Source organism: Argopecten irradians, chromosome 1 (genome assembly GCF_041381155.1).
Source record: "Argopecten irradians isolate NY chromosome 1, Ai_NY, whole genome shotgun sequence".
NCBI classification, from domain to species: Eukaryota; Metazoa; Mollusca; class Bivalvia; order Pectinida; family Pectinidae; genus Argopecten; species Argopecten irradians.
The window spans coordinates 73,941,771-73,966,677 of record NC_091134.1 but is presented as its reverse complement, the minus strand read 5'-3'; the positions used below and the strand labels follow the sequence as shown (position 1 = coordinate 73,966,677).

At 36.7% G+C, this 24,907-nt stretch overlaps 6 protein-coding genes across 6 annotated transcripts; 1 reads left to right on the top strand and 5 right to left on the bottom strand.

The window, feature by feature from the left end:
- Positions 1-5,008: 5,008 nt before the first annotated feature.
- On the top strand, positions 5,009-24,348 carry LOC138307764 (uncharacterized). The gene is made up of 8 exons (XM_069248638.1): positions 5,009-5,173; positions 14,655-15,322; positions 15,627-15,720; positions 16,699-16,808; positions 17,268-17,436; positions 19,697-19,797; positions 23,327-23,501; positions 23,953-24,348. The coding sequence occupies exons 2-8, from the start codon at positions 14,711-14,713 to the stop codon at positions 24,102-24,104; spliced, it is 1,413 nt and encodes a 470-aa protein (XP_069104739.1). The 5' UTR covers positions 5,009-5,173; positions 14,655-14,710; the 3' UTR covers positions 24,105-24,348.
- Positions 5,736-6,884, bottom strand: LOC138314253 (adhesive plaque matrix protein-like). The gene has a single exon (XM_069254496.1). The coding sequence runs from the start codon at positions 6,882-6,884 to the stop codon at positions 5,736-5,738; it is 1,149 nt and encodes a 382-aa protein (XP_069110597.1).
- On the bottom strand, positions 7,074-7,724 carry LOC138314246 (histone H1-like protein HC2). The gene has a single exon (XM_069254482.1). It carries the CDS (start codon positions 7,722-7,724, stop codon positions 7,074-7,076), a length of 651 nt encoding a protein of 216 aa, XP_069110583.1.
- Positions 8,307-9,209, bottom strand: LOC138314237 (histone H1-like protein HC2). Its single transcript, XM_069254471.1, has one exon. It carries the CDS (start codon positions 9,207-9,209, stop codon positions 8,307-8,309), a length of 903 nt encoding a protein of 300 aa, XP_069110572.1.
- LOC138314232 (adhesive plaque matrix protein-like) lies at positions 9,939-11,249 on the bottom strand. Its single transcript, XM_069254458.1, has one exon. The coding sequence runs from the start codon at positions 11,247-11,249 to the stop codon at positions 9,939-9,941; it is 1,311 nt and encodes a 436-aa protein (XP_069110559.1).
- LOC138314220 (adhesive plaque matrix protein-like) lies at positions 11,529-13,787 on the bottom strand. Its single transcript, XM_069254446.1, has 2 exons — positions 13,036-13,787; positions 11,529-12,270 (listed from the first exon to the last, which is right to left on the bottom strand). The coding sequence occupies exons 1-2, from the start codon at positions 13,785-13,787 to the stop codon at positions 11,529-11,531; spliced, it is 1,494 nt and encodes a 497-aa protein (XP_069110547.1).
- Positions 24,349-24,907: the final 559 nt, after the last annotated feature.

Below are 24,907 nucleotides of genomic sequence, written 5' to 3'. Positions count from 1 at the left end.
GGTGATATAAGTATGGAATGTATGTATGATAGTATCTGATGGTAATATAAGTATAGAATGTATACATGATTGTATCTGATGGTAATATAAGTATAATATGTGATGGTGATATAAGTATAGAATGTATACATGGTTGTATCTGATGGTGATATAAGTATGGAATGTATACATGGTTGTATCTGATGGTGATATAAGTATAGGATGTATGTATGGTTGTATCTGATGGTGAATATAAGTATGGAATGTATACATGGTTGTATCTGATGGTGATATAAGTATAGAATGTATACATGGTTGTATCTGATGGTAATATAAGTATAGAATGTATGTATGGTTGTATCTGATGGTGATATAAGTATTGTATACATGGTTGTATCTGATGGTAATATAAGTATGGAATGTATACATGGTTGTATCTGATGGTGATATAAGTATAGAATGTATGTATGGTTGTATCTGATGGTAATATAAGTATAGGAATGTATACATGGTTGTATCTGATGGTAATATAAGTATAGAATGTATATGGTTGTATCTGATGGTAATATAAGTATAGAATGTATACATGGTTGTATCTGATGGTGATATAAGTATAGAATGTATACATGGTTGTATCTGATGGTAATATAAGTATGGAATGTATGTTGGTTGTATCTGATGGTAATATAAGTATAGAATGTATGTATGGTTGTATCTGATGGTGATATAAGTATGGAATGTATGTATGGTTGTATCTGATGGTGATATAAGTATGGAATGTATGTATGTTGTATCTGATGGTAATATAAGTATAGAATGTATACATGGTTGTATCTATGGTGATATAAGTATGGAATGTATGTATGATTGTATCTGATGGTAATATAAGTATGGAATGTATGTATGGTTGTATCTGATGGTGATATAAGTATAGAATGTATGTATGGTTGTATCTGATGGTGATATAAGTATAGAATGTATACATGGTTGTATCTGATGGTGATATAAGTATGAATGTATTACATGGTTGTATCTGATGGTAATATAAGTATAGAATGTATACATGGTTGATGTTGTTATCGGTATCTGATGGTGATATAAGTATAGAATGTATACATGGTTGTATCTGATGGTAATATAAGTATAGAATGTATACATGGTTGTATCTGATGGTGATATAAGTATAGAATGTATACATGGTTGTATCTGATGGTGATATAAGTATAGAATGTATACATGGTTGTATCTGATGGTAATATAAGTATAGAATGTATGTATGGTTGTATCTGATGGTGATATAAGTATAGAATGTATACATGGTTGTATCTGATGGTGATATAAGTATAGAATGTATACATGGTTGTATCTGATGGTAATATAAGTATGGAATGTATACATGGTTGTATCTGATGGTGATATAAGTATAGAATGTATACATGGTTGTATCTGATGGTAATATAAGTATAGAATGTATACATGGTTGTATCTGATGGTGATATAAGTATAGAATGTATACATGGTTGTATCTGATGGTGATATAAGTGTAGGAATGTATACATGGTTGTATCTGATGGTAATATAAGTATAGGAATGTATGTATGGTTGTATCTGATGGTGATATAAGTATAGAATGTATACATGGTTGTATCTGATGGTGAATATAAGTATAGAATGTATACATGGTTGTATCTGATGGTAATATAAGTATAGAATGTATACATGGTTGTATCTGATGGTGATATAAGTGTAGAATGTATACATGGTTGTATCTGATGGTGATATAAGTATAGAATGTATACATGGTTGTATCTGATGGTGATATAAGTATAGAATGTATACATGGTTGTATCTGATGGTAATATAAGTATAGAATGTATGTATGGTTGTATCTGATGGTGATATAAGTATGAATGTATAGATGGGATGTATAGAATGTATGGTTGTATCTGATGGTGATATAAGTATAGAATGTATACATGGTTGTATCTGATGGTGAATATAAGTATAGAATGTATACATGGTTGTATCTGATGGTGATATAAGTGTAGAATGTATACATGGTTGTATCTGATGGTAATATAAGTATAGAATGTATACATGGTTGTATCTGATGGTGATATAAGTATAGAATGTATACATGGTTGTATCTGATGGTGATATAAGTATAGAATGTATACATGGTTGTATCTGATGGTAATATAAGTATAGAATGTATAATGGTTGTATCTGATGGTGATATAAGTATAGAATGTATATATGTTGTATCTGATGGTATGGTATGTATGATGGTGTGTATCTGATGGTATATAAGTATAGAATGTATGTATGGTTGTATCTGATGGTGATATAAGTATAGAATGTATACATGGTTGTATCTGATGGTGATATAAGTATAGAATGTATACATGGTTGTATCTGATGGTGATATAAGTATAGAATGTATGTATGGTTGTATCTGATGGTGAATATAAGTATAGAATGTATACATGGTTGTATCTGATGGTGATATAAGTGTAGAATGTATACATGGTTGTATCTGATGGTATATAAGTATAGAATGTATACATGGTTGTATCTGATGGTGATATAAGTATAGAATGTATACATGGTTGTATCTGATGGTGATATAAGTATAGAATGTATCATGGTTGTATCTGATGGTGATATAAGTATAGAATGTATACATGGTTGTATCTGATGGTGATATAAGTATGGAATGTATTTGTATGAGATAGAATGTATATATGGTTGTATCTGATGGTGATATAAGTATAGAATGTATACATGGTTGTATCTGATGGTGATATAAGTATGGAATGTATACATGGTTGTATCTGATGGTGATATAAGTATAGAATGTATGTATGGTTGTATCTGATGGTAATATAAGTATAGAATGTATACATGGTTGTATCTGATGGTGATATAAGTATAGAATGTATACATGGTTGTATCTGATGGTGATATAAGTATAGAATGTATACATGGTTGTATCTGATGGTAATATAAGTATAGAATGTATACATGGTTGTATCTGATGGTGATATAAGTATAGAATGTATACATGGTTGTATCTGATGGTGATATAAGTGTAGAATGTATACATGGTTGTATCTGATGGTAATATAAGTATAGAATGTATACATGGTTGTATCTGATGGTAATATAAGTATAGAATGTATATACATGGTTGTATCTGATGGTAATATAAGTATAGAATGTATACATGGTTGTATCTGATGGTATATAAGTATAGGAATGTATACATGGTTGGTGGTATAAGTAGTATAGTAACTGATGGTATAATAAATGCGAATGTATAGAATGTATCAGATAGGTACATGTACACGTGATGAGACTGATAAACATGTTTGTAAGTATCTGATGGTTATATAAGTATAGGTGTATACTAAGTGTATCATTTCTGAATGTGTATATATGGTTGTAACTGTGATGGTTGATATAAGAAATTGGACAATATATATGTTGTTTCTCGATGGTAATATATAAGTATAGAATGTCATACATGGTTGTATCTGATGGTGATATAAGTATGGAATGTATACATGGTTGTATCTGATGGTGATATATAAGTATAGAATGTATATACCATGAGTTGTATCTGATGGTGTAATATAAGTATAGAATGTATATGTCTATGGTTGTATCTGATGGTTAGATATAAGTATAGGAATGTATACATGGTTGTATCTGATGGTGATATACAGTATAGAATGTATATCCATGGTTGTATAATCTGATGGTAATAATGGGACAGTTGGTTTGTATCAGATTGTATCTGATGGTTATATAAGTATAGAATGTATACATGGTTGTATCTGATGGTAATATAAGTATAGAATGTATACATGGTTGTATCTGATGGTAATATTAGTATAGAATGTATATACATGGTTGTATCTGATGGTAATATAAGTATAGAATGTATGTATGGTTGTATCTGATGGTGATATAAGTACGGAATGTATACATGGTTGTATCTGATGGTGATATAAGTATAGAATGTATGAATGGTTGTATCTGATGGTAATATTAGTATAGAAATGTATAAGTATAGAATGTATACATGGTTGTATCTGATGGTATGGTATATAGTATAATGAATGGTATATAAGTATAGAATGTATACATGGTTGTATCTGATGGTAATATAAGTATAGAATGTATACATGGTTGTATCTGATGGTAATATAAGTATAGAATGTATACATGGTTGTATCTGATGGTAATATAAGTATAGAATGTATACATGGTTGTATCTGATGGTAATATAAGTATAGAATGTATGTATGAATGTATAGAATGTATAAGTATAGAATGTATACATGGTTTTATGTATCTGATGGTAATATAAGTATAGAATGTATACATGGTTGTATCTGATGGTAATATAAGTATAGAATGTATACATGGTTGTATCTGATGGTAATATAAGTATAGAATGTATACATGGTTGTATCTGATGGTTATATAAGTATAGAATGTATACATGGTTGTATCTGATGGTAATATTAGTATAGAATGTATATTAGTATAGAATGTATAAGTATAGAATGTATACATGGTTGTATCTGATGGTAATATAAGTATAGAATGTATACATGGTTGTATCTGATGGTAATATAAGTATAGAATGTATACATGGTTGTATCTGATGGTTATATAAGTATAGAATGTATACATGGTTGTATCTGATGGTAAATATAAGTATAGAATGTATACATGGTTGTATCTGATGGTATATATAAGTATTATACATGGTTGTATCTAATGGTATATATGAAGTATAATCTGAATATAAGTATAGAATGTATACATGAGTGTATATCATGGTAATATTAAGATCGAATGTATACATGAGTGTAATGATTGTAATATAAGTATAGAATGTATACATGGTTGTATCTGATGGTTATATAAGTATAGAAATGTATACATGGTTGTATCTAATGATGGACTTGTTGAGCCTAATGAATCTGAGAAAAAAGACATTTGGTTTACAGGGTAAGATCTGGTTGGGTATGATGTCAAACACGATTTACGTGTTCTACAAATAGAGCACCCAGCCGAGATGACCAGAGATGTTTCAATTCAATGGGAGTATGAGGAAAAAACGCTGCAGATTTGGGATGTCAGAATGGCAGCCTAAAGTCTGTTTCTTTGTGTTTACTTGGTAAGCCTTTCTTTCTCTAATTAGTATGTTGTTTTTTTAAATTCTTTACACACTCTAAGCCTTTACCAATTCATATTTCTCAGAAGTTTCTGTCCTGGTCTTTCCTTTATAAGCTTTGCTTTGTATCTAATTATTAAATTATTTTTACTTAATGAATCTCTTCGTAAAATCCCTTGACTGTATACATATGTCCTTACTAAATTATGAGCCTCTTTTGTAAACCTAGGTCTGCTAGCAAACCTGCTAGCAGATGTCTCTTTAGTTAACATCCTGCCAGCAGATGTCTCTTTAGTTATCATCCTGCTAGCATATGTCTCTTTGGCTAACATCCTACTAGCATATGTCTCTTTAGTTAACACCCTACTAGCATATATCTCTATGACTAACACCCTACTAGCACATGTCTCTTTGGCTAACATCCTACTAGCATATATCTCTATGACTAACACCCTACTAGCACATGTCTCTTTAGTTAACATCCTGCCAGCATATGCCTCTTTAGTTAACACCCTACTAGCATATATCTCTTTGACTAACACCCTACTAGCATATGTCTCTTTGGCTAACACCCTACTAGCATATGTGTCTCTTTGGCTAACACCCTACTAGCATGTGTCTCTTTGGCTAACACCCTACTAGCATATGTCTTTTTAGTTAACACCCTACTAGCATATGTTTCTTTGGCTAACACCCTACTAGCATATGTCGTTTTGACTAACACCCTACTAGCATATGTCTCTTTGGCTAACACCCTACTAGCATGTGTCTCTTTGGCTAACACCCTACTAGCATATGTCTTTTTAGTTAACACCCTACTAGCATATGTTTCTTTGGCTAACACCCTACTAGCATATGTCGTTTTGACTAACACCCTACTAGCATATGTCTCTTTGACTAACATCCTGCTAGCATGTGTCTCTTTGACTAACATCCTGCTAGCATGTGTCTCTTTGACTAACATCCTGCTAGCAAATGTCTCTTTGACTAACATCCTGCTAGCAAATGTCTCTTTGACTAACATCCTGCTAGCAAATGTCTCTTTGACTAACACCCTACTAGCATATGTCTCTTTGACTAACACCCTACTAGCATATGTCTCTATGACTAACACCCTACTAGCATATGTCTCTTTGGCTAACACCCTGCTAGCATGTGTCTCTTTGACTAACATCCTGCTAGCAAATGTCTCTTTGACTAACACCCTGCTAGCATGTGTCTCTTTGACTAACATCCTGCTAGCAAATGTCTCTTTGACTAACATCCTACTAGCATATGTCTCTTTGGCTAACACCCTACTAGCATATGTCTCTTTGACTAACATCCTACTAGCATATGTCTTTTTAGTTAACATTCTACTAGCATATCTCTCATTAACCAACACCCTACTAGCATATATCTCTTTGGCTAACATCCTACTAGCATATGTCTTTTTAGTTAACATTCTACTAGCATATCTCTCATTAACCAACACCCTACTAGCATATATCTCTTTGGCTAACATCCTACTAGCATATGTCGTTTTGACTAACACCCTACTAGCATATGTCTCTTTGACTAACATTCTACTAGCATATGTCTCTTTGGCCAACATCCTACTAGCATATGTCTCTTTGGCTAACACCCTACTAGCATATGTCTCTTTAGTTAACATCCTACTAGCATATGTCTTTTTGACTAACACCCTTCTAGCATATGTCTCTTTGACTAACATCCTACTAGCATATGTCTTTTTAGTTAACATTCTACTAGCATATCTCTCATTAACCAACACCCTACTAGCATATATCTCTTTGGCTAACATCCTACTAGCATATGTCGTTTTGACTAACACCCTACTAGCATATCTCTCATTAACCAACACCCTACAAGCATATTTCTCATTAACTAACACCCTACTAGCCTATATCTCTTTGGCTAACATCCTACTAGCATATGTCGTTTTGGCTAACACCCTACTAGCATATGTCTCTTTGACTAACACCCTACTAGCATATATCTTTTTGACTAACACCCTACTAGCATATGTCTCTTTGACTAACACTCTACTAGCATATGTCTCTTTGACTAACACCCTACTTGCATATATCTTTTTGACTAACACCCTACTAGCATATGTCCCTTCGACTAACACCCTACTAGCATATGTCCCTTTGGCTAACACCCTACTAGCATATGTCTCTTTGACTAACATCCTACTAGCATTTGTCTCTTTAGTTAACATCCTGCTAGCATATGTCTCTATGACTAACATCCTGCTAGCATATGTCTCTTTGATTAACATACTACTAGCATATGTCTCTTTGGCTAACACCCTACTAGCATATGTCTCTTTGGCTAACATCCTACTAGCATATGTCTCTTTGGCTAACACCCTACTAGCATATGTCTCTTTGACTAACACCCTACTAGCATATGTCTCTTTGACTAACACCCTACTTGCATATATCTTTTTGGCTAACATCCTGCTAGCATATGTCCCTTTGACTAACACCCTACTAGCATATGTCTCTTTGACTAACATCCTACTAGCATATGTCTCTTTAGTTAACATCCTGCTAGCATATGTCTCTATGACTCTTTAGTTAACATCCTGCTAGCATATGTCTCTATGACTAACATCCTACTAGCATATGTCTCTTTGACTAACATCCTACTAGCATATGTCTTTTTAGTTAACATTCTACTAGCATATCTCTCATTAACCAACACCCTACTAGCATATGTCGTTTTGACTAACACCCTACTAGCATATGTCTCTTTGACTAACACCCTACAAGCATATTTCTCATTAACTAACACCCTACTAGCCTATATCTCTTTGGCTAACATCCTACTAGCATATGTCGTTTTGACTAACACCCTACTAGCATATGTCTCTTTGACTAACACCCTACAAGCATATTTCTCATTAACTAACACCCTACTAGCCTATATCTCTTTGGCTAACATCCTACTAGCATATGTCGTTTTGGCTAACACCCTACTAGCATATGTCTCTTTGACTAACACCCTACTAGCATATATCTTTTTGGCTAACACCCTACTAGCATATGTCTTTTTGGCTAACATCCTACTAGCATATGTCTTTTTGGCTAACACCCTACTAGCATATGTCTCTTTGACTAACACCCTACTAGCATATGTCGTTTTTGACTAACACCCTACTAGCATATGTCTCTATGACTAACAGCCTACTAGCATATGTCTCTTTGACTAACATTCTACTAGCATATGTCTCTTTGGCTAACATCCTGCTAGCATATTTCTCATTAACTAACACCCTACTAGCATATATTTCTTTGGCTAACACCCTACTAGCATATATTTCTTTGGCTAACACCCTACTAGCATATGTCTCTTTAACAAACACCCTACTAGCATATTTCTCATTAACTAACACCCTACTAGCATATATTTCTTTGGCTAACACCCTACTAGCATATGTCTCTTTGGCTAACATCCTACTAGCATATATTTCTTTGGCTAACATCCTACTAGCATATGTCTCTTTAGTTAACACCCTACTAGCATACGTCTCTATGACTAACACCCTACTAGCATATATTTCTTTGGCTAACACCCTACTAGCATATATTTCTTTGGCTAACACCCTACTAGCTTTGGCATATATTTCTTTGGCTAACACCCTACTAGCATATATTTCTTTGGCTAACATCCTACTAGCATATGTCTCTTTAGTTAACACCCTACTAGCATACGTCTCTATGACTAACACCCTACTAGCATATGTCTCTTTGCCTAACACCTTACTAGCATATGTCCCTTTGGCTAACACCCTACTAGCATATGTCTCTATGACTAACACCCTACTAGCATATCTCTCTTTGCCTAACACCTTACTAGCATATGTCTGTATGACTAACACCCTACTAGCATATGTCTCTTTGGCTAACACCCTACTAGCATATGTCCCTTTGACTAACACCTTACTAGCATATGTCTCTTTAGTTAACACCCTACTAGCATATGTCTTTTTGACTAACACCCTATTTGCATATATCTTTTTGACTAACATTCTACTAGCAGATGTCCCTTTGACTAACACCCTACTTGCATATATCTTTTTGACTAACACCCTACTAGCATATGTCCCTTTGACTAACACCCTACTAGCATATGTCTCTTTGGCTAACACCCTCCTAGCAAATGTCTCTTTGACTAACACCCTACTAGCAGATGTCCCTTTGACTAACACCCTACTTGCATATATCTTTTTGACTAACACCCTACTAGCATATGTCCCTTTGACTAACACCCTACTAGCATATGTCTCTTTGACTAACACCCTACTAGCATATGTCTCTTTGACTAACACCCTACTAGCATATGTCTCTTTGACTAACACCCTACTAGCATATGTCTCTTTGACTAACACCCTACTAGCATATGTCTCTTTGACTAACACCCTACTAGCATATGTCTCTTTGACTAACATCCTACTAGCATATGTCTCTTTAGTTAACATCCTGCTAGCATGTGTCTCTTTAGTTAACATCCTACTAGCATATGTCTCTATGACTAACATCCTACTAGCATATGTCTCTTTGACTAACATCCTACTAGCATATGTCTTTTTAGTTAACGTTCTACTAGCATATCTCTCATTAACCAACACCCTACTAGCATATATCTCTTTGGCTAACATCCTACTAGCATATGTCGTTTTGACTAACACCCTACTAGCATATCTCTCATTAACCAACACCCTACAAGCATATTTCTCATTAACTAACACCCTACTAGCCTATATCTCTTTGGCTAACATCCTACTAGCATATGTCGTTTTGGCTAACACCCTACTAGCATATGTCTCTTTGACTAACACCCTACTAGCATATATCTTTTTGACTAACACCCTACTAGCATATGTCTCTTTGACTAACACCCTACTAGCATATGTCTCTTTGACTAACACCCTACTTGCATATATCTTTTTGACTAACACCCTACTAGCATATGTCCCTTTGACTAACACCCTACTAGCATATGTCCCTTTGGCTAACACCCTACTAGCATATGTCTCTTTGACTAACATCCTACTAGCATTTGTCTCTTTAGTTAACATCCTGCTAGCATATGTCTCTATGACTAACATCCTACTAGCATATGTCTCTTTGACTAACATCCTACTAGCATATGTCTCTTTGGCTAACATCCTACTAGCAAATGTCTCTTTGATTAACATCCTCCTAGCAAATGTCTCTTTGACTAACATACTACTAGCATATGTCTCTTTGACTAACACCCTACTAGCATATGTCTCTTTGGCTAACATCCTACTAGCAAATGTCTCTTTGATTAACATCCTCCTAGCAAATGTCTCTTTGACTAACATACTACTAGCATATGTCTCTTTGGCTAACACCCTACTAGCATTTGTCTCTTTAGTTAACATCCTGCTAGCATATGTCTCTATGACTAACATCCTACTAGCATTTGTCTCTTTAGTTAACATCCTGCTAGCATATGTCTCTATGACTAACATCCTACTAGCATATGTCTCTTTGACTAACATCCTACTAGCATATGTCTCTTTGACTAACATCCTGCTAGCATATGTCTCTTTGACTAACATCCTACTAGCATATGTCTCTTTGACTAACATCCTACTAGCATATGTCTCTTTGGCTAACATCCTACTAGCATATGTCTCTTTGACTAACATCCTACTAGCATATGTCTCTTTGGCTAACATCCTACTAGCAAATGTCTCTTTGATTAACATCCTCCTAGCAAATGTCTCTTTGACTAACATACTACTAGCATATGTCTCTTTGGCTAACACCCTACTAGCATATGTCTCTTTGACTAACACCCTACTAGCATATGTCTCTTTGACTAACACCCTACTTGCATATATCTTTTTGGCTAACATCCTGCTAGCATATGTCCCTTTGACTAACACCCTACTAGCATATGTCCCTTTGGCTAACACCCTACTAGCATATGTCTCTTTGACTAACATCCTACTAGCATATGTCTCTTTAGTTAACATCCTGCTAGCATATGTCTCTATGACTAACATCCTACTAGCATATGTCTCTTTGACTAACATCCTACTAGCATATGTCTTTTTAGTTAACATTCTACTAGCATATCTCTCATTAACCAACACCCTACTAGCATATGTCGTTTTGACTAACACCCTACTAGCATATGTCTCTTTGACTAACACCCTACAAGCATATTTCTCATTAACTAACACCCTACTAGCCTATATCTCTTTGGCTAACATCCTACTAGCATATGTCGTTTTGACTAACACCCTACTAGCATATGTCTCTTTGACTAACACCCTACAAGCATATTTCTCATTAACTAACACCCTACTAGCCTATATCTCTTTGGCTAACATCCTACTAGCATATGTCGTTTTGGCTAACACCCTACTAGCATATGTCTCTTTGACTAACACCCTACTAGCATATATCTTTTTGGCTAACACCCTACTAGCATATGTCTTTTTGGCTAACATCCTACTAGCATATGTCTTTTTGGCTAACACCCTACTAGCATATGTCTCTTTGACTAACACCCTACTAGCATATGTCGTTTTGACTAACACCCTACTAGCATATGTCTCTATGACTAACAGCCTACTAGCATATGTCTCTTTGGCTAACATCCTGCTAGCATATTTCTCATTAACTAACACCCTACTAGCATATATTTCTTTGGCTAACACCCTACTAGCATATATTTCTTTGGCTAACACCCTACTAGCATATGTCTCTTTAACAAACACCCTACTAGCATATTTCTCATTAACTAACACCCTACTAGCATATATTTCTTTGGCTAACACCCTACTAGCATATATTTCTTTGGCTAACACCCTACTAGCATATGTCTCTTTGGCTAACATCCTACTAGCATATATTTCTTTGGCTAACATCCTACTAGCATATGTCTCTTTAGTTAACACCCTACTAGCATACGTCTCTATGACTAACACCCTACTAGCATATATTTCTTTGGCTAACACCCTACTAGCATATATTTCTTTGGCTAACACCCTACTAGCATATATTTCTTTGGCTAACACCCTACTAGCATATATTTCTTTGGCTAACATCCTACTAGCATATGTCTCTTTAGTTAACACCCTACTAGCATATGTCTCTATGACTAACACCCTACTAGCATATGTCTCTTTGCCTAACACCCTACTAGCATATGTCTCTATGACTAACACCCTACTAGCATATGTCTCTTTGCCTAACACCCTACTAGCATATGTCTCTTTGCCTAACACCCTACTAGCATATGTCTCTATGACTAACACCCTACTAGCATATGTCCCTTTGGCTAACACCCTACTAGCATATGTCTCTTTAGTTAACACCCTACTAGCATATGTCTTTTTGGTTAACATCCTGCTAGCATATGTCTCTTTGGCTAACACCCTACTAGCATATGTCTGTATGACTAACACCCTACTAGCAGATGTCCCTTTGACTAGCAATGTCCCTTTGACTAACACCCTACTTGCATATATCTTTTTGACTAACACCCTACTAGCATATGTCTCTTTGACTAACACCCTACTAGCATATGTCTCTTTGACTAACACCCTACTAGCATATGTCTCTTTGACTAACACCCTACTAGCATATATCTTTTTGACTAACACCCTACTAGCATATGTCTCTTTGACTAACACCCTACTAGCATATGTCTCTTTGACTAACACCCTACTAGCATATGTCTCTTTGACTAACATCCTACTAGCATATGTCTCTTTGACTAACACCCTACTAGCATATGTCTCTTTGACTAACACCCTACTAGCATATGTCCCTTTGACTAACACCCTACTAGCATATGTCTTTTTGACTAACATCCTACTAGCATATGTCTCTTTGACTAACATCCTACTAGCATATGTCTCTTTGACTAACACCCTACTAGCATATGTCTCTATGACTAATATCCTACTAGCATATGTCTCTTTGACTAACATCCTACTAGCATATGTCTCTTTGACTAACACCCTGCTAGCATGTGTCTCTATGACTAACATCCTACTAGCAAATGTCTCTTTGATTAACATCCTACTAGAATATGTCTCTTTGGCTAACATCCTACTAGAATATGTCTCTTCTGTTAACACCCTACTAGCATATGTCTCTTCGACTAACATCCTACTAGCAAATGTCTCTTTGATTAACATCCTCCTAGCAAATGTCTCTTTGACGAACACCCTACTAGCATATGTCTCTTTGGCTAACACCCTACTAGCATATGTCTTTTTGACTAACACCCTACTAGCATATGTCTCTTTGACTAACATTCTACTAGCATATGTCTCTTTGGCTAACATCCTCTTAGCAAATGTCTCTTTGACTAACATACTACTAGCAAATGTCTTTTTGACTAACACCCTACTAGCATATGTCTCTTTGACTAACATACTACTAGCATATGTCTCTTTGACTAACACCCTACTAGCATATGTCTCTTTGACTAACATCCTACTAGCAAATGTCTCTTTGACTAACACCCTACTAGCATATGTCCCTTTGACTAACACCCTACTAGCATATGTCCCTTTGGCTAACATCCTACTAGCATATGTCTCTTTGGCTAACATCCTACTAGAATATGTCTCTTAAGTTAACACCCTACTAGCATATGTGTCTTTGGCTAACATCCTACTAGAATATATCTCTTTTGTTAACACCCTACTAGCATATGTCTCTTTGACTAACACCCCACTAGCATATGTCAGTCACTTTGACTAACACCCTACTAGCATATGTCACTTTGACTAACATTCTACTAGCATATGTCTCTTTGACTAACACCCTACTAGCATATGTCTCTTTGACTAACACCCTACTAGCATATGTCTCTTTGACTAACACCCTACTAGCATATGTCTCTTTGACTAACATTCTACTAGCATATGTCTCTTTGACTAACATCCTGCTAGCATATGTCTCTTTGACTAACATCCTGCTAGCAGATGTCTCCTTTGGACATGTCCTACTTGCACATGTCTCTATCATAAACTGTCTCCATGTGTCTTCTTGACATATGTCCTGCAATATACTTGCTTGTGTCTCCTATTTGAACTTGACTGCATTTCATCCCTGATTTACCTGGTCTTCTGTTTATAGAAAAGTCATAAGTTTCTAGACCCCCTTTACTTTACTTTTCCTATTAATTTAACTTCTAGTACATGTGTCTCCTTTGTAAATCTACATGCCTATGCTCCTTGCTAAATATGCTTCCTCCTATCACCTTGTTGAATCTCTTTTCCCCATTGATAAATCTGTTTTGATGTTCTTACCATGGTTATATCTACATGTACATAATTATGTATACATATACTATTATCAGTTCTTTCATTTCTTTCATTGTAAAGATCGTGATTGTAGAATAGATAAAGTTTTAAAGACATGACACTTCATGGTTGTTGGGTATTATCTTCATAGTGAGTTTGGTTATTCTGTAGGAAGGAATATTCAGAGGCGACCTGCCCATAACTCAGTGGAGGACGCTACAGCCACCATGGACCTTTTTAAACTAGTGAGAGAGGAATGGGAGAAGTGTCTTACAAACCCTGACTGTATAGACACAGACACACTAGTGAGAGAGGAATGGGAGAAGTGTCTTACAAACCCTGACTGTATAGACACAGACACACTAGTGAGAGAGGAATGGGAGAAGTGTCTTACAAACCCTGACTGTATAGATACAGACACACTAGTGAGAGAGAAATGGGAGAAGTGTCTTACAAACTCTGACTGTCTAGATACAGACACACTTGCGAGAGAGGAATGGGAGAAGTGTCTTACAAACCCTGACTGTATAGATACAGACACACTAGTGAGAGAGGAATGGGAGAAGTGTCTTACAAACCCTGACTTTATAGATACAGACACACTAGTGAGAGAGGAATGGGAGAAGTGTCTTACAAACCCTGTTTGTATAGATTCAGACACACTAGTAAGAGAGGAATGGGAAAAGTGTCTTACCAACTCTGACTCTATAGATACAGACACACTAGTGAGAGAGAAATGGGAGAAGTGTCTTACCAACTCTGACTGTCTAGATACAGACACACCAACACCACCCCCATCGCTGACACAGCCAATTGACTGTCTATCTGTAGAGGACAAGGCAAGTATCTTTTACATATTCCTTAAACCCACAGAAAAGCTACCAAAATAATAACAATAGAAGCTGTACATGTTACAACTGTAAACAACTTAGCGGTTTCAGTTATAAATGAAAGTGGATTACTTACCAGTGTTTACCTTGTTAGTGGTCAATTATTCCAAATTATGTATTATGTACAGCCTGTAGGATAAGTTAACTGCGTTAATTTAATAATATTTATATATAAAACTAAAATAGAGCTAGTGGATGAGTGATCAGGTAAAGATATCACTTAGAATGATTGTACATGACTGTATGTTACTAGGCTCCTAGGACAGATATCAGTGATGACTCAGAGAGAGAGAATCACATAGAAAACAAAATGAAACCACACACGTCCTCACAAGATAGAATGAAAGGTAACATATTTCTTGTACCCTACTTGGCTGTTTTGAGATTTATTTGCTATAATAAACTTCCTACAATTTTAAATTTATTGTGATGACATTGATTGAGTACATGGGTTTGAAATGTAATGTATAATGTTTGTGTTTGTATTGTATTAGAGATATGTAAGGTTTACCTACACTACCTAGTATATATAATGCTGTATATGTATATATACATTGTATTAGAGATATGTAAGGTTTACCTACACTACCTAGTATATATAATGCTGTATATGTATATATACATTGTATTAGAGATATGTAAGGTTTACCTACACTACCTAGTATATATAATGCTGTATATGTATATATACATTGTATTAGAGATATGTAAGGTTTACCTACACTACCTAGTATATATAATGCTGTATATGTATATATACATTGTATTAGAGATATGTAAGGTTTACCTACACTACCTAGTATATACAATGCTGTATATGTATATATACATTGTATTAGAGATATGTAAGGTTTACCTACACTACCTAGTATATATAATGCTGTATATGTATATATACATTGTAAATGTTGTTAACAGAGAAGCAAAAGATTCAAAATTAAAAGTTGTGTTCAATCCAGGTTTGAATAGTTCTATTAAATAATTAGTAAGCTTGTCTATAGATATGTGATTATGTAAAATAACTTCTAAGATGTGTCATATCTTATGACGTCATAATGTATTGTTGATAATGATGTTGTCTTTCCTACGTTATTGTGTTGTTATGTTGTCAATGCCACCAATAAACACAATCCACCCGATCAACAGAACAGCTGCCAAAGTGCTCAGGAACACAGATTTGTTTTACTGGTTTTTTTTTCAAAATACATATGAATGATATTTGTTTTACATATTTATCTATTTTAGAATTGATGTGCTCTTTGACATTTTGTTCAAATTTTGGAAGATGAACCCAAAATAGCATATATTTTTTTCTGTTAATGTAGAGAAAGTCCTTAATCCAGTCAAGTTTCTTCATAAAAATTGTCGAAGTCTCGGTTGGGATCCACCGGTTTATCGCTTTGATTCGCTGACACAGGAAACATTCATCTGTAAGGTATCCATGACAACCAGTCTACAAGGCTACTGTTTACTCAAATATCTCCCTTCTCATTTGATAAACCATATCTAAACATAGCTTCATTTATCACATTGTCAATTAGTTTCAATGACCTCCCACTTCATTGATTATAATGTCGAGATACACAATGAGGGATACAAGTTTGACCTTATCTGCACAAGAAGCAATCAGGTGTATTGCAGACAAAATGGTAAATCTTTTGATTCCTCTGAGTTCATTTGTCAATTTTACCTTCTTGTACAATGTTGGAGTCCACATTTAGAGCACAATTTCAGTCAATATTTACAATAAATGTGAAAGGTCATATTAATTTTGCACCATTAATTTTCCTCAAATTGGAATATCAAAATTTATAGCAGACTATCATTTTACTTTTAAATCAAACATTTTAGAAATATTCCATAACAAATATATTACATAATTTCTTTTTGATAGGTGCTTGTGAACGGTAGAGAGTATCACTCTGAAGTGTGTTCTACACATAAAGAGGCCAAAAGTTCAGCAGCCCAAGCATTTTTCACACATCATCAGAGATCTGAAACTGACACATACATAGATATCATGGGTCAGTTTTTTAGCAACACAAAGGTGGAAAAGTATTCAGGTAAAGTAACCATTGTTTGGCTGTACGTAGTTAGATTGAACAAATAGTCTTCTCTGCCTTAAATTGGCAGGAGATATTCATAATCATTGCTGTACAATATAAAAACCTCTGTACAAGAACATTGGGTATTCTCCTTTTTAGGAAATGAGAAAGCTCCCTGGAAAATTTCCTTTTAAGGAGATGATGGGCTCAAGCTCACTGGAAAAATTCCTTTTTAGGAGATGATTGGTTCAAGCTCCCTGGAAAAATTCCTTTTAAGGAGATGATTGGCTCAAGCTCACTGGAAATATTCCTTCAGAGAAGATGATGGGCTCAAGCTCACTGGAAAATTTCCTTCAAAGGAGATGATGGGCTCAAGCTCACTGGAAAAATTAATTTTAAGGAGATGATTGGTTCAAGCTCCCTGGAAAAATTCCTTTAAATGAGATGATTGGCTCAAGCTCCCTGGAAAAATTCCTTTAAAGGAGATGATTGGCTCAAGCTCGCTGGAAAAATTCCGTTAAAGGAGATGATTGGCTCAAGCTCGCTGTAAAAATTCCTTTAAAGGATATGATTGGCTCAAGCTCCCTGGAAAAATTCCTTTAAAGGAGAAGATGGGCTCAAGCTTCCTGGAATAATTCCTTTAAAGGAGATGATTGGCTCAAGCTCCCTGGAAAATTTCTTTTTAAGGAGATGATGGGCTCAAGCTCACTGGAAAAATTCCTTCAAAGGAGATGATGGGTTCAAGCTCCCTGGAAAAATTCCTTCAAAGGAGATGATAGGCTCAAGCTCCCTGGAAAAATTCCTTTTAAGGAGATGATTGGCTCATGCTCCCTGGAAAAATTCCTTTTAAGGAGATGATTGGCTCAAGCTCCCTGGAAAAATTCCTTTAAATGAGATGATTGGCTCAAGCTCCCTGGAAAAATTCCTTTAAATGAGATGATTGGCTCAAGCTCCCTGGAAAAATTCCTTTAAAGGAGATGATTGGCTCAAGCTCACTGGAAAAATTCCTTTAAAGGAGATGATTGGCTCAAGCTCCCTGGAAAAATTCCTTTAAAGGAGATGATTGGCTCATGCTCCCTGGAAAAAATTCCTTTAAAGGAGATGATTGGCTCAAGCTCCCTGGAAAAATTCCTTTAAAGGAGATGATTGGCTCAAGCTTCCTGGAAAAATTCCTTTAAAGGAGATGATTGGCTCAAGCTCCCTGGAAAAAATTCCTTCAAAGGAGATGATGGGCTCAAGCTCACTGGAAAAATTCCTTTAAATGAGATGATTGGCTCAAGCTTCCTGGAAAAATTCCTTTAAAGGAGATGATTGGCTCAAGCTCGCTGGAAAAATTCCTTTAAAGGAGATGATTGGCTCAAGCTCCCTGGAAAAAATTCCTTTAAAGGAGATGATTGGCTCAAGCTTCCTGGAAAAATTCCTTTAAAGGAGATGATTGGCTCAAGCTCCCTGGAAAAAATTCCTTCAAAGGAGATGATGGGCTCAAGCTCACTGGAAAAATTCCTTTAAATGAGATGATTGGCTCAAGCTTCCTGGAAAAATTCCTTTAAAGGAGATGATTGGCTCAAGCTCGCTGGAAAAATTCCTTTAAAGGAGATGATTGGCTCAAGCTCCCTGGAAAAAATTCCTTTAAAAGAGATGATTGGCTCAAGCTCTCTGGAAAAATTCCTTTAAAGGAGATGATTGGCTCAAGCTCGCTGTAAAAATTCCTTTAAAGGAGATGATTGGCTCAAGCTCCCTGGAAAAATTCCTTTAAAGAAGAAGATGGGCTCAAGCTGCCTGGAATAATTCCTTAAAAGGAGATAATTGGCTCAACCTCACTGGAAAAATTCCTTTAAAGGAGATGATTGGCTCAAGCTCCCTGGAAAAAATTCCATTAAAGGAGATGATTGGCTCAAGCTCCCTGGAAAAATTCCTTTAAAGGAGAAGATGGGCTCAAGCTCCCTGGAATAATTCCTTAAAAGGAGATGATTGGCTCAAGCTCCCTGGAAAATTTCTTTTTAAGGAGAAGATGGGCTCAAGCTCACTGGAAAATTTCCTTTTAAGGAGAAGAGGGCTCAAGCTCCCTGGGAAATTTAATTCTAATATAAGGAAAATTTCTAATTAAGAAGTCTTTGTCCAGGAGGAACTGACCTACACTATCTTTTACAAGTGTTACAATATTCATCTTTAATATTCGATAGCGATTGATAATATATGATCTTTACAACTATAACATCAACATAACGAAAAAGGAAAAGGATAAAAGGGATATTTAATGATATTTTTGTGACCACAGGTCTAGATGTTGTGTCTGCATTAAATATTGCTGCTCAGAAGTTTGGATGGGTTCCACGTTACCAGTTTGATACTCTACCCTCAGGCCAGTGTGTGTGTAAGGTAAGTACTGTATAACACCCAGTACCCTCAGGCCAGTGTGTGTGTAAGGTAAGTACTCTATAACACACAGTACCCTCATGCCAGTGTGTGTATAAGGTAAGCACTCTATAACACCTAGTACCCTCAGACCAGTGTGTGTGTAAGGTAAGTACTCTATAACACCCAGTACCCTCAGGCCAGTGTGTGTGTAAGGTAAGTAATCTATAACACCCAGTATCCTCAGGCCAGTGTGTGTGTAAGGTAAGTACTCTATAACACACAGTACCCTCAGGCCAGTGTGTGTGTAAGGTAAGTACTGTATAACACCCAGTACCCTCAGGCCAGTGTGTGTGTAAGGTAAGTACTCTATGAGACCCAGTACCCTCAGGCCAGTGTGTGTGTAAGGTAAGTAATCTATAACACCCAGTATCCTCAGGCCAGTGTGTGTGTAAGGTAAGTAATCTATAACACCCAGTATCCTCAGGCCAGTGTGTGTGTAAGGTAAGTACTCTATGAGACCCAGTACCCTCAGGCCAGTGTGTGTGTAGGGTAAGTACTGTATAACACCCAGTACCCTCAGGCCAGTGTGTGTGTAAGGTAAGTACTCTATGAGACCCAGTACCCTAAGGCCAGTGTGTGTGTAAGGTAAGTACTGTATAACACCCAGTATCCTCAGGCCAGTGTGTGTGTAAGGTAAGTACTCTATGAGACCCAGTACCCTCAGACCAGTGTGTGTGTAAGGTAAGTACTCTATAACACCAAGTATCCTCAGGCCAGTGTGTGTGTAAGGTAAGTACTCTATAACACCCAGTACCCTCAGGCCAGTGTGTGTGTAAGGTAAGTACTCTATAACACCCAGTATCCTCAGGCCAGTGTGTGTGTAAGGTAAGTACTCTATAACACACAGTACCCTCAGGCCAGTGTGTGTGTAAGGTAAGTACTTTATAACACCCAGTACCCACAGGCCAGTGTGTGTGTAAGGTAAGTACTCTATGAGACCCAGTACCCTCAGGCCACTTTGTGTGTAAGGTAAGTACTCTATGAGACCCAGTACCCTCAGGCCAGTGTGTGTGTAAGGTAAGTTCTCTATGAGACCTAGTACCCTCAGGCCAGTGTGTGTGTAAGGTAAGTACTCTATAACACCCAGTACCCACAGGCCAGTGTGTGTGTAAGGTAAGTACTCTATGAGACCCAGTACCCTCAGGCCACTTTGTGTGTAAGGTAAGTACTCTATGAGACCCAGTACCCTCAGGCCAGTGTGTGTGTAAGGTAAGTTCTCTATGAGACCTAGTACCCTCAGGCCAGTTTGTTTGTAAGGTAAGTACTTCCCAGTACCCTCAGGCCAGTGTGTGTGTAAGGTAAGTACTCTATAACACCCAGTACCCTCAGGCCAGTGTGTGTGTAAGTAAGTACTCTATGAGACCCAGTACCCTCAGGCCACTTTGTGTGTAAGGTAAGTACTCTATGAGACCCAGTACCCTCAGGCCAGTGTGTGTGTGTAAGGTAAGTTCTCTATGAGACCTAGTACCCTCAGGCCAGTTTGTTTGTAAGGTAAGTACTCCCAGTACCCTCAGGCAAGTGTGTGTGTAAGGTAAGTACTCTATAACACCCAGTACCCTCAGGCCAGTGTGTGTGTAAGGTAAGTACTCTATGAGACCCAGTACCCTCAGGCCAGTGTGTGTGTAAGGTAAGTACTCTATGAGACCCAGTACCCTCAGACCAGTGTGTGTGTAAGGTAAGTACTCTATAACACTCAGTACCCTCAGGCCAGTGTGTGTGTAAGGTAAGTACTCTATGAGACCCAGTACCCTCAGGCCAGTGTGTGTGTAAGGTAAGTACTCTATATAACACCCAGTATCCTCAGACCAGTGTGTGTGTAAGGTAAGTACTCTATAACACCCAGTACCCTCAGACCAGTGTGTGTATCAGATAAGTACTCTATAAGACCTAGTACCCTCAGGCCAGTGTGTGTGTAAGGTAAGTACTGTATAACACCCAGTACCCTCAGACCAGTGTGTGTGTAAGGTAAGTACTCTATGAGACCCAGTACCCTCAGGCCAGTGTGTGTGTAAGGTAAGTACTCTATAACACCCAGTACCCTCAGGCCAGTGTGTGTGTAAGGTAAGTACTCTATGAGACCCAGTACCCTCAGGCCTGTTTGTGTTTAAGGTAAGTACTCCCAGTACCCTCAGGCCAGTGTGTTGGTAAGGTAAGTACTCTATAACACCCAGTACCCTCAGGCCAGTGTGTGTGTAAGGTAAGCATTCTATAACACCCAGTACCCTCAGACCAGTGTGTGTGTAAGGTAAGTACTCTATAACACCCAGTACCCTCAGACCAGTGTGTGTGTAAGGTAAGTACTCTATAACACCCAGTACCCTCAGGCCAGTGTGTGTGTAAGGTAAGTACTGTATAACACCCAGTACCCTCAGGCCAGTGTGTGTGTAGGGTAAGTACTCTATAACACCCAGTACCCTCAGACCAGTGTGTGTGTAAGGTAAGTACTCTATGAGACCCAGTAACCTCAGACCAGTGTGTGTGTAAGGTAAGTACTCTATGAGACCCAGTAACCTCAGGCCAGTGTGTGTGTAAGGTAAGCATTCTATAACACCCAGTACCCTCAGACCAGTGTGTGTGTAAGGTAAGTACTCTATAACACCCAGTACCCTCAGACCAGTGTGTGTGTAAGGTAAGTACTTTATAACACCCAGTACCCTCAGGCCAGTGTGTGTGTAAGGTAAGTACTCTATGAGACCCAGTACCCTCAAACCAGTGTGTGTATCAGATAAGTACTCTATAACACCCAGTACCCTCAGGCCAGTGTGTGTGTAAGGTAAGTACTCTATGAGACCCAGTACCCTCAGGCCAGTGTGTGTGTAAGGTAAGTACTCTATAACACCCAGTACCCTCAGGCCAGTGTGTGTGTAGGGTAAGTACTCTATGAGACCCAGTACCCTCAGACCAGTGTGTGTGTAAGGTAAGTACTCTATGAGACCCAGTACCCTCAGACCAGTGTGTGTGTAAGGTAAGTACTCTATGAGACCCAGTACCCTCAAACCAGTGTGTGTGGTAGGTAAGTACTCTATGAGACCCAGTACCCTCAGACCAGTGTGTGTGTAAGGTAAGTACTCTATAACACCCAGTACCCTCAGACCAGTGTGTGTGTAAGGTAAGTACTCTATGAGACCCAGTACCCTCAGACCAGTGTGTGTGTAAGGTAAGTACTCTATGAGACCCAGTACCCTCAGACCAGTGTGTGTGTAAGGTAAGTACTCTATGAGACCTAGAAAGTAACCTTTACAAACAAGCAGTGCCTGCAGGTGTTACCTTGAAACTGTGTAACTGTTTCTTAATTTCACAACCACGCTTAGAACATGTACTGCACCAAACATGACAGTTCAACAGGATTTCAATAACAGAAACATCAGTGTGTCAAAAAAATTTTATTCAATTTAAAATAAGATAAAAACATTTTACCATTTTGATTTTTTACTTTTAAAGACTAGTGAAATAAAAAAGGAAATAATTGTTTTTTGCAACATTTTTGCAGGCTTTAATTGATGGTAAGGAATATTGGTCGGGTCCATGCTCTGATGAAAAAGAAGCCAAATTTGCCGCAGCAGAAACATTCTTTGCCTGTCATCAGAAATCTGAAAATGATACCTATACTGAAATGTTGCAGTCTTGGATGAAGAAACCAAGAAAGAAATCTCAAGCTGCTGAAGGTATATTCTCTTTTGTTGATAGCCTTTAATCAGAAACAATATCTATGAAAGGGGAATTACATAATACATTGTGATGTTGTAATATACACAGTGATTTAATCTTTATAAAACTACAACATCACAGATTCAAGGAGGATACAAGAAAGTGTCACTTTCACAATGTTTACCTTACACTTTCAATCAAACCTGTGTATGAACAAATGATATTTTTAGCCATGAGTGCAATTTACCTGAGTCTGAATGATGAAAATAATCTTAAATTGTGTTGTGTGAAACTCTTTTTGGTTGCATGAGGCTCACATTTAATTTTTACTTGCCAATTAAGGCTTACAAAAATATAACTTTGATGACTAAATCCATATACCAGGTACTATTAAAGTAAGTCATTTTTAATTTAGTTATATTTCAAGACTCAATCTTCAAAGAATAAATAGTGGTTTTACTGTTACAGTACATGATGGAATGTCTCCAGGCTTCTTCCTTCACACCACCTGTGTTAAACATCATTGGCCAATACCTGTGTACAAACTAGTCAGTAAGACAAGATATGAAGGACATTACCAGTATATATACAAGGTAAATATTTACAATATTAGTCAGTAAGACCAGCTCTGAAGGACGTTACTAGTATATATACAAGGTAAATATATACAATATTAGTCAGTAAGACCAGCTCTGAAGGACGTTACCAGTATATATACAAGGTAAATATATACAATATTAGTCAGTAAGACAAGATATGAAGGACATTACCAGTATATATACAAGGTAAATATATACAATATTAGTCAGTAAGACAAGCTCTGAAGGACGTTACCAGTATATATACAAGGTAAATATATACAGTATTAGTCAGTAAGACCAGCTCTGAAGGACGTTACTAGTATATATACAAGGTAAATATTTACAATATTAGTCAGTAAGACCAGCTCTGAAGGACGTTACTAGTATATATACAAGGTAAATATATACAATATTAGTCAGTAAGACCAGCTCTGAAGGACGTTACTAGTATATATACAAGGTAAATATTTACAATATTAGTCAGTAAGACAAGATATGAAGGACATTACCAGTATATATACAAGGTAAATATATACAATATTAGTCAGTAAGACCAGCTCTGAAGGACGTTACCAGTATATATACAAGGTAAATATATACAATATTAGTCAGTAAGACAAGCTCTGAAGGACATTACCAGTATATATACAAGGTAAATATATACAATATTAGTCAGTAAGACAAGCTCTGAAGGATGTTACCAGTATATATACAAGGTAAATATATACAATATTAGTCAGTAAGACAAGATATGAAGGGTGTTACCAGTATATATACAAGGTAAATATATACAATATTAGTCAGTAAGACAAGCTCTGAAGGACGTTACTAGTATATATACA

Excerpts from the sequence above, each read along its gene's own strand:
- LOC138314220 (XM_069254446.1), bottom strand. The coding sequence starts at position 13,787 with ATGTTAGCCAAAGAGACATATGCTAGTAGGATGTTAGCCAAAGGGACA. Across the intron at positions 12,271-13,035 it reads GAGACATATGCTAGTAGGAT|GATGTTAGCCAAAGAAATAT; the intron begins GTTAGTCAAAAA and ends ATATGCTAGTAG.
- LOC138314246 (XM_069254482.1), bottom strand. The coding sequence starts at position 7,724 with ATGTTAACTAAAGAGACATATGCTAGTAGGATGTTAGTCAAAGAGACA.
- LOC138314237 (XM_069254471.1), bottom strand. The coding sequence starts at position 9,209 with ATGTTAGTCAAAAAGATATATGCAAATAGGGTGTTAGTCAAAAAGACA.
- LOC138314232 (XM_069254458.1), bottom strand. The coding sequence starts at position 11,249 with ATGTTAGTCAAAGAGACATATGCTAGTAGGATGTTAGTCATAGAGACA.
- LOC138314253 (XM_069254496.1), bottom strand. The coding sequence starts at position 6,884 with ATGTTAGTCAAAGAGACATATGCTAGAAGGGTGTTAGTCAAAAAGACA.
- LOC138307764 (XM_069248638.1), top strand. The coding sequence starts at position 14,711 with ATGGACCTTTTTAAACTAGTGAGAGAGGAATGGGAGAAGTGTCTTACA. Across the intron at positions 17,437-19,696 it reads AAAGGTGGAAAAGTATTCAG|GTCTAGATGTTGTGTCTGCA; the intron begins GTAAAGTAACCA and ends TTGTGACCACAG. Across the intron at positions 23,502-23,952 it reads GAAATCTCAAGCTGCTGAAG|TACATGATGGAATGTCTCCA; the intron begins GTATATTCTCTT and ends TTACTGTTACAG.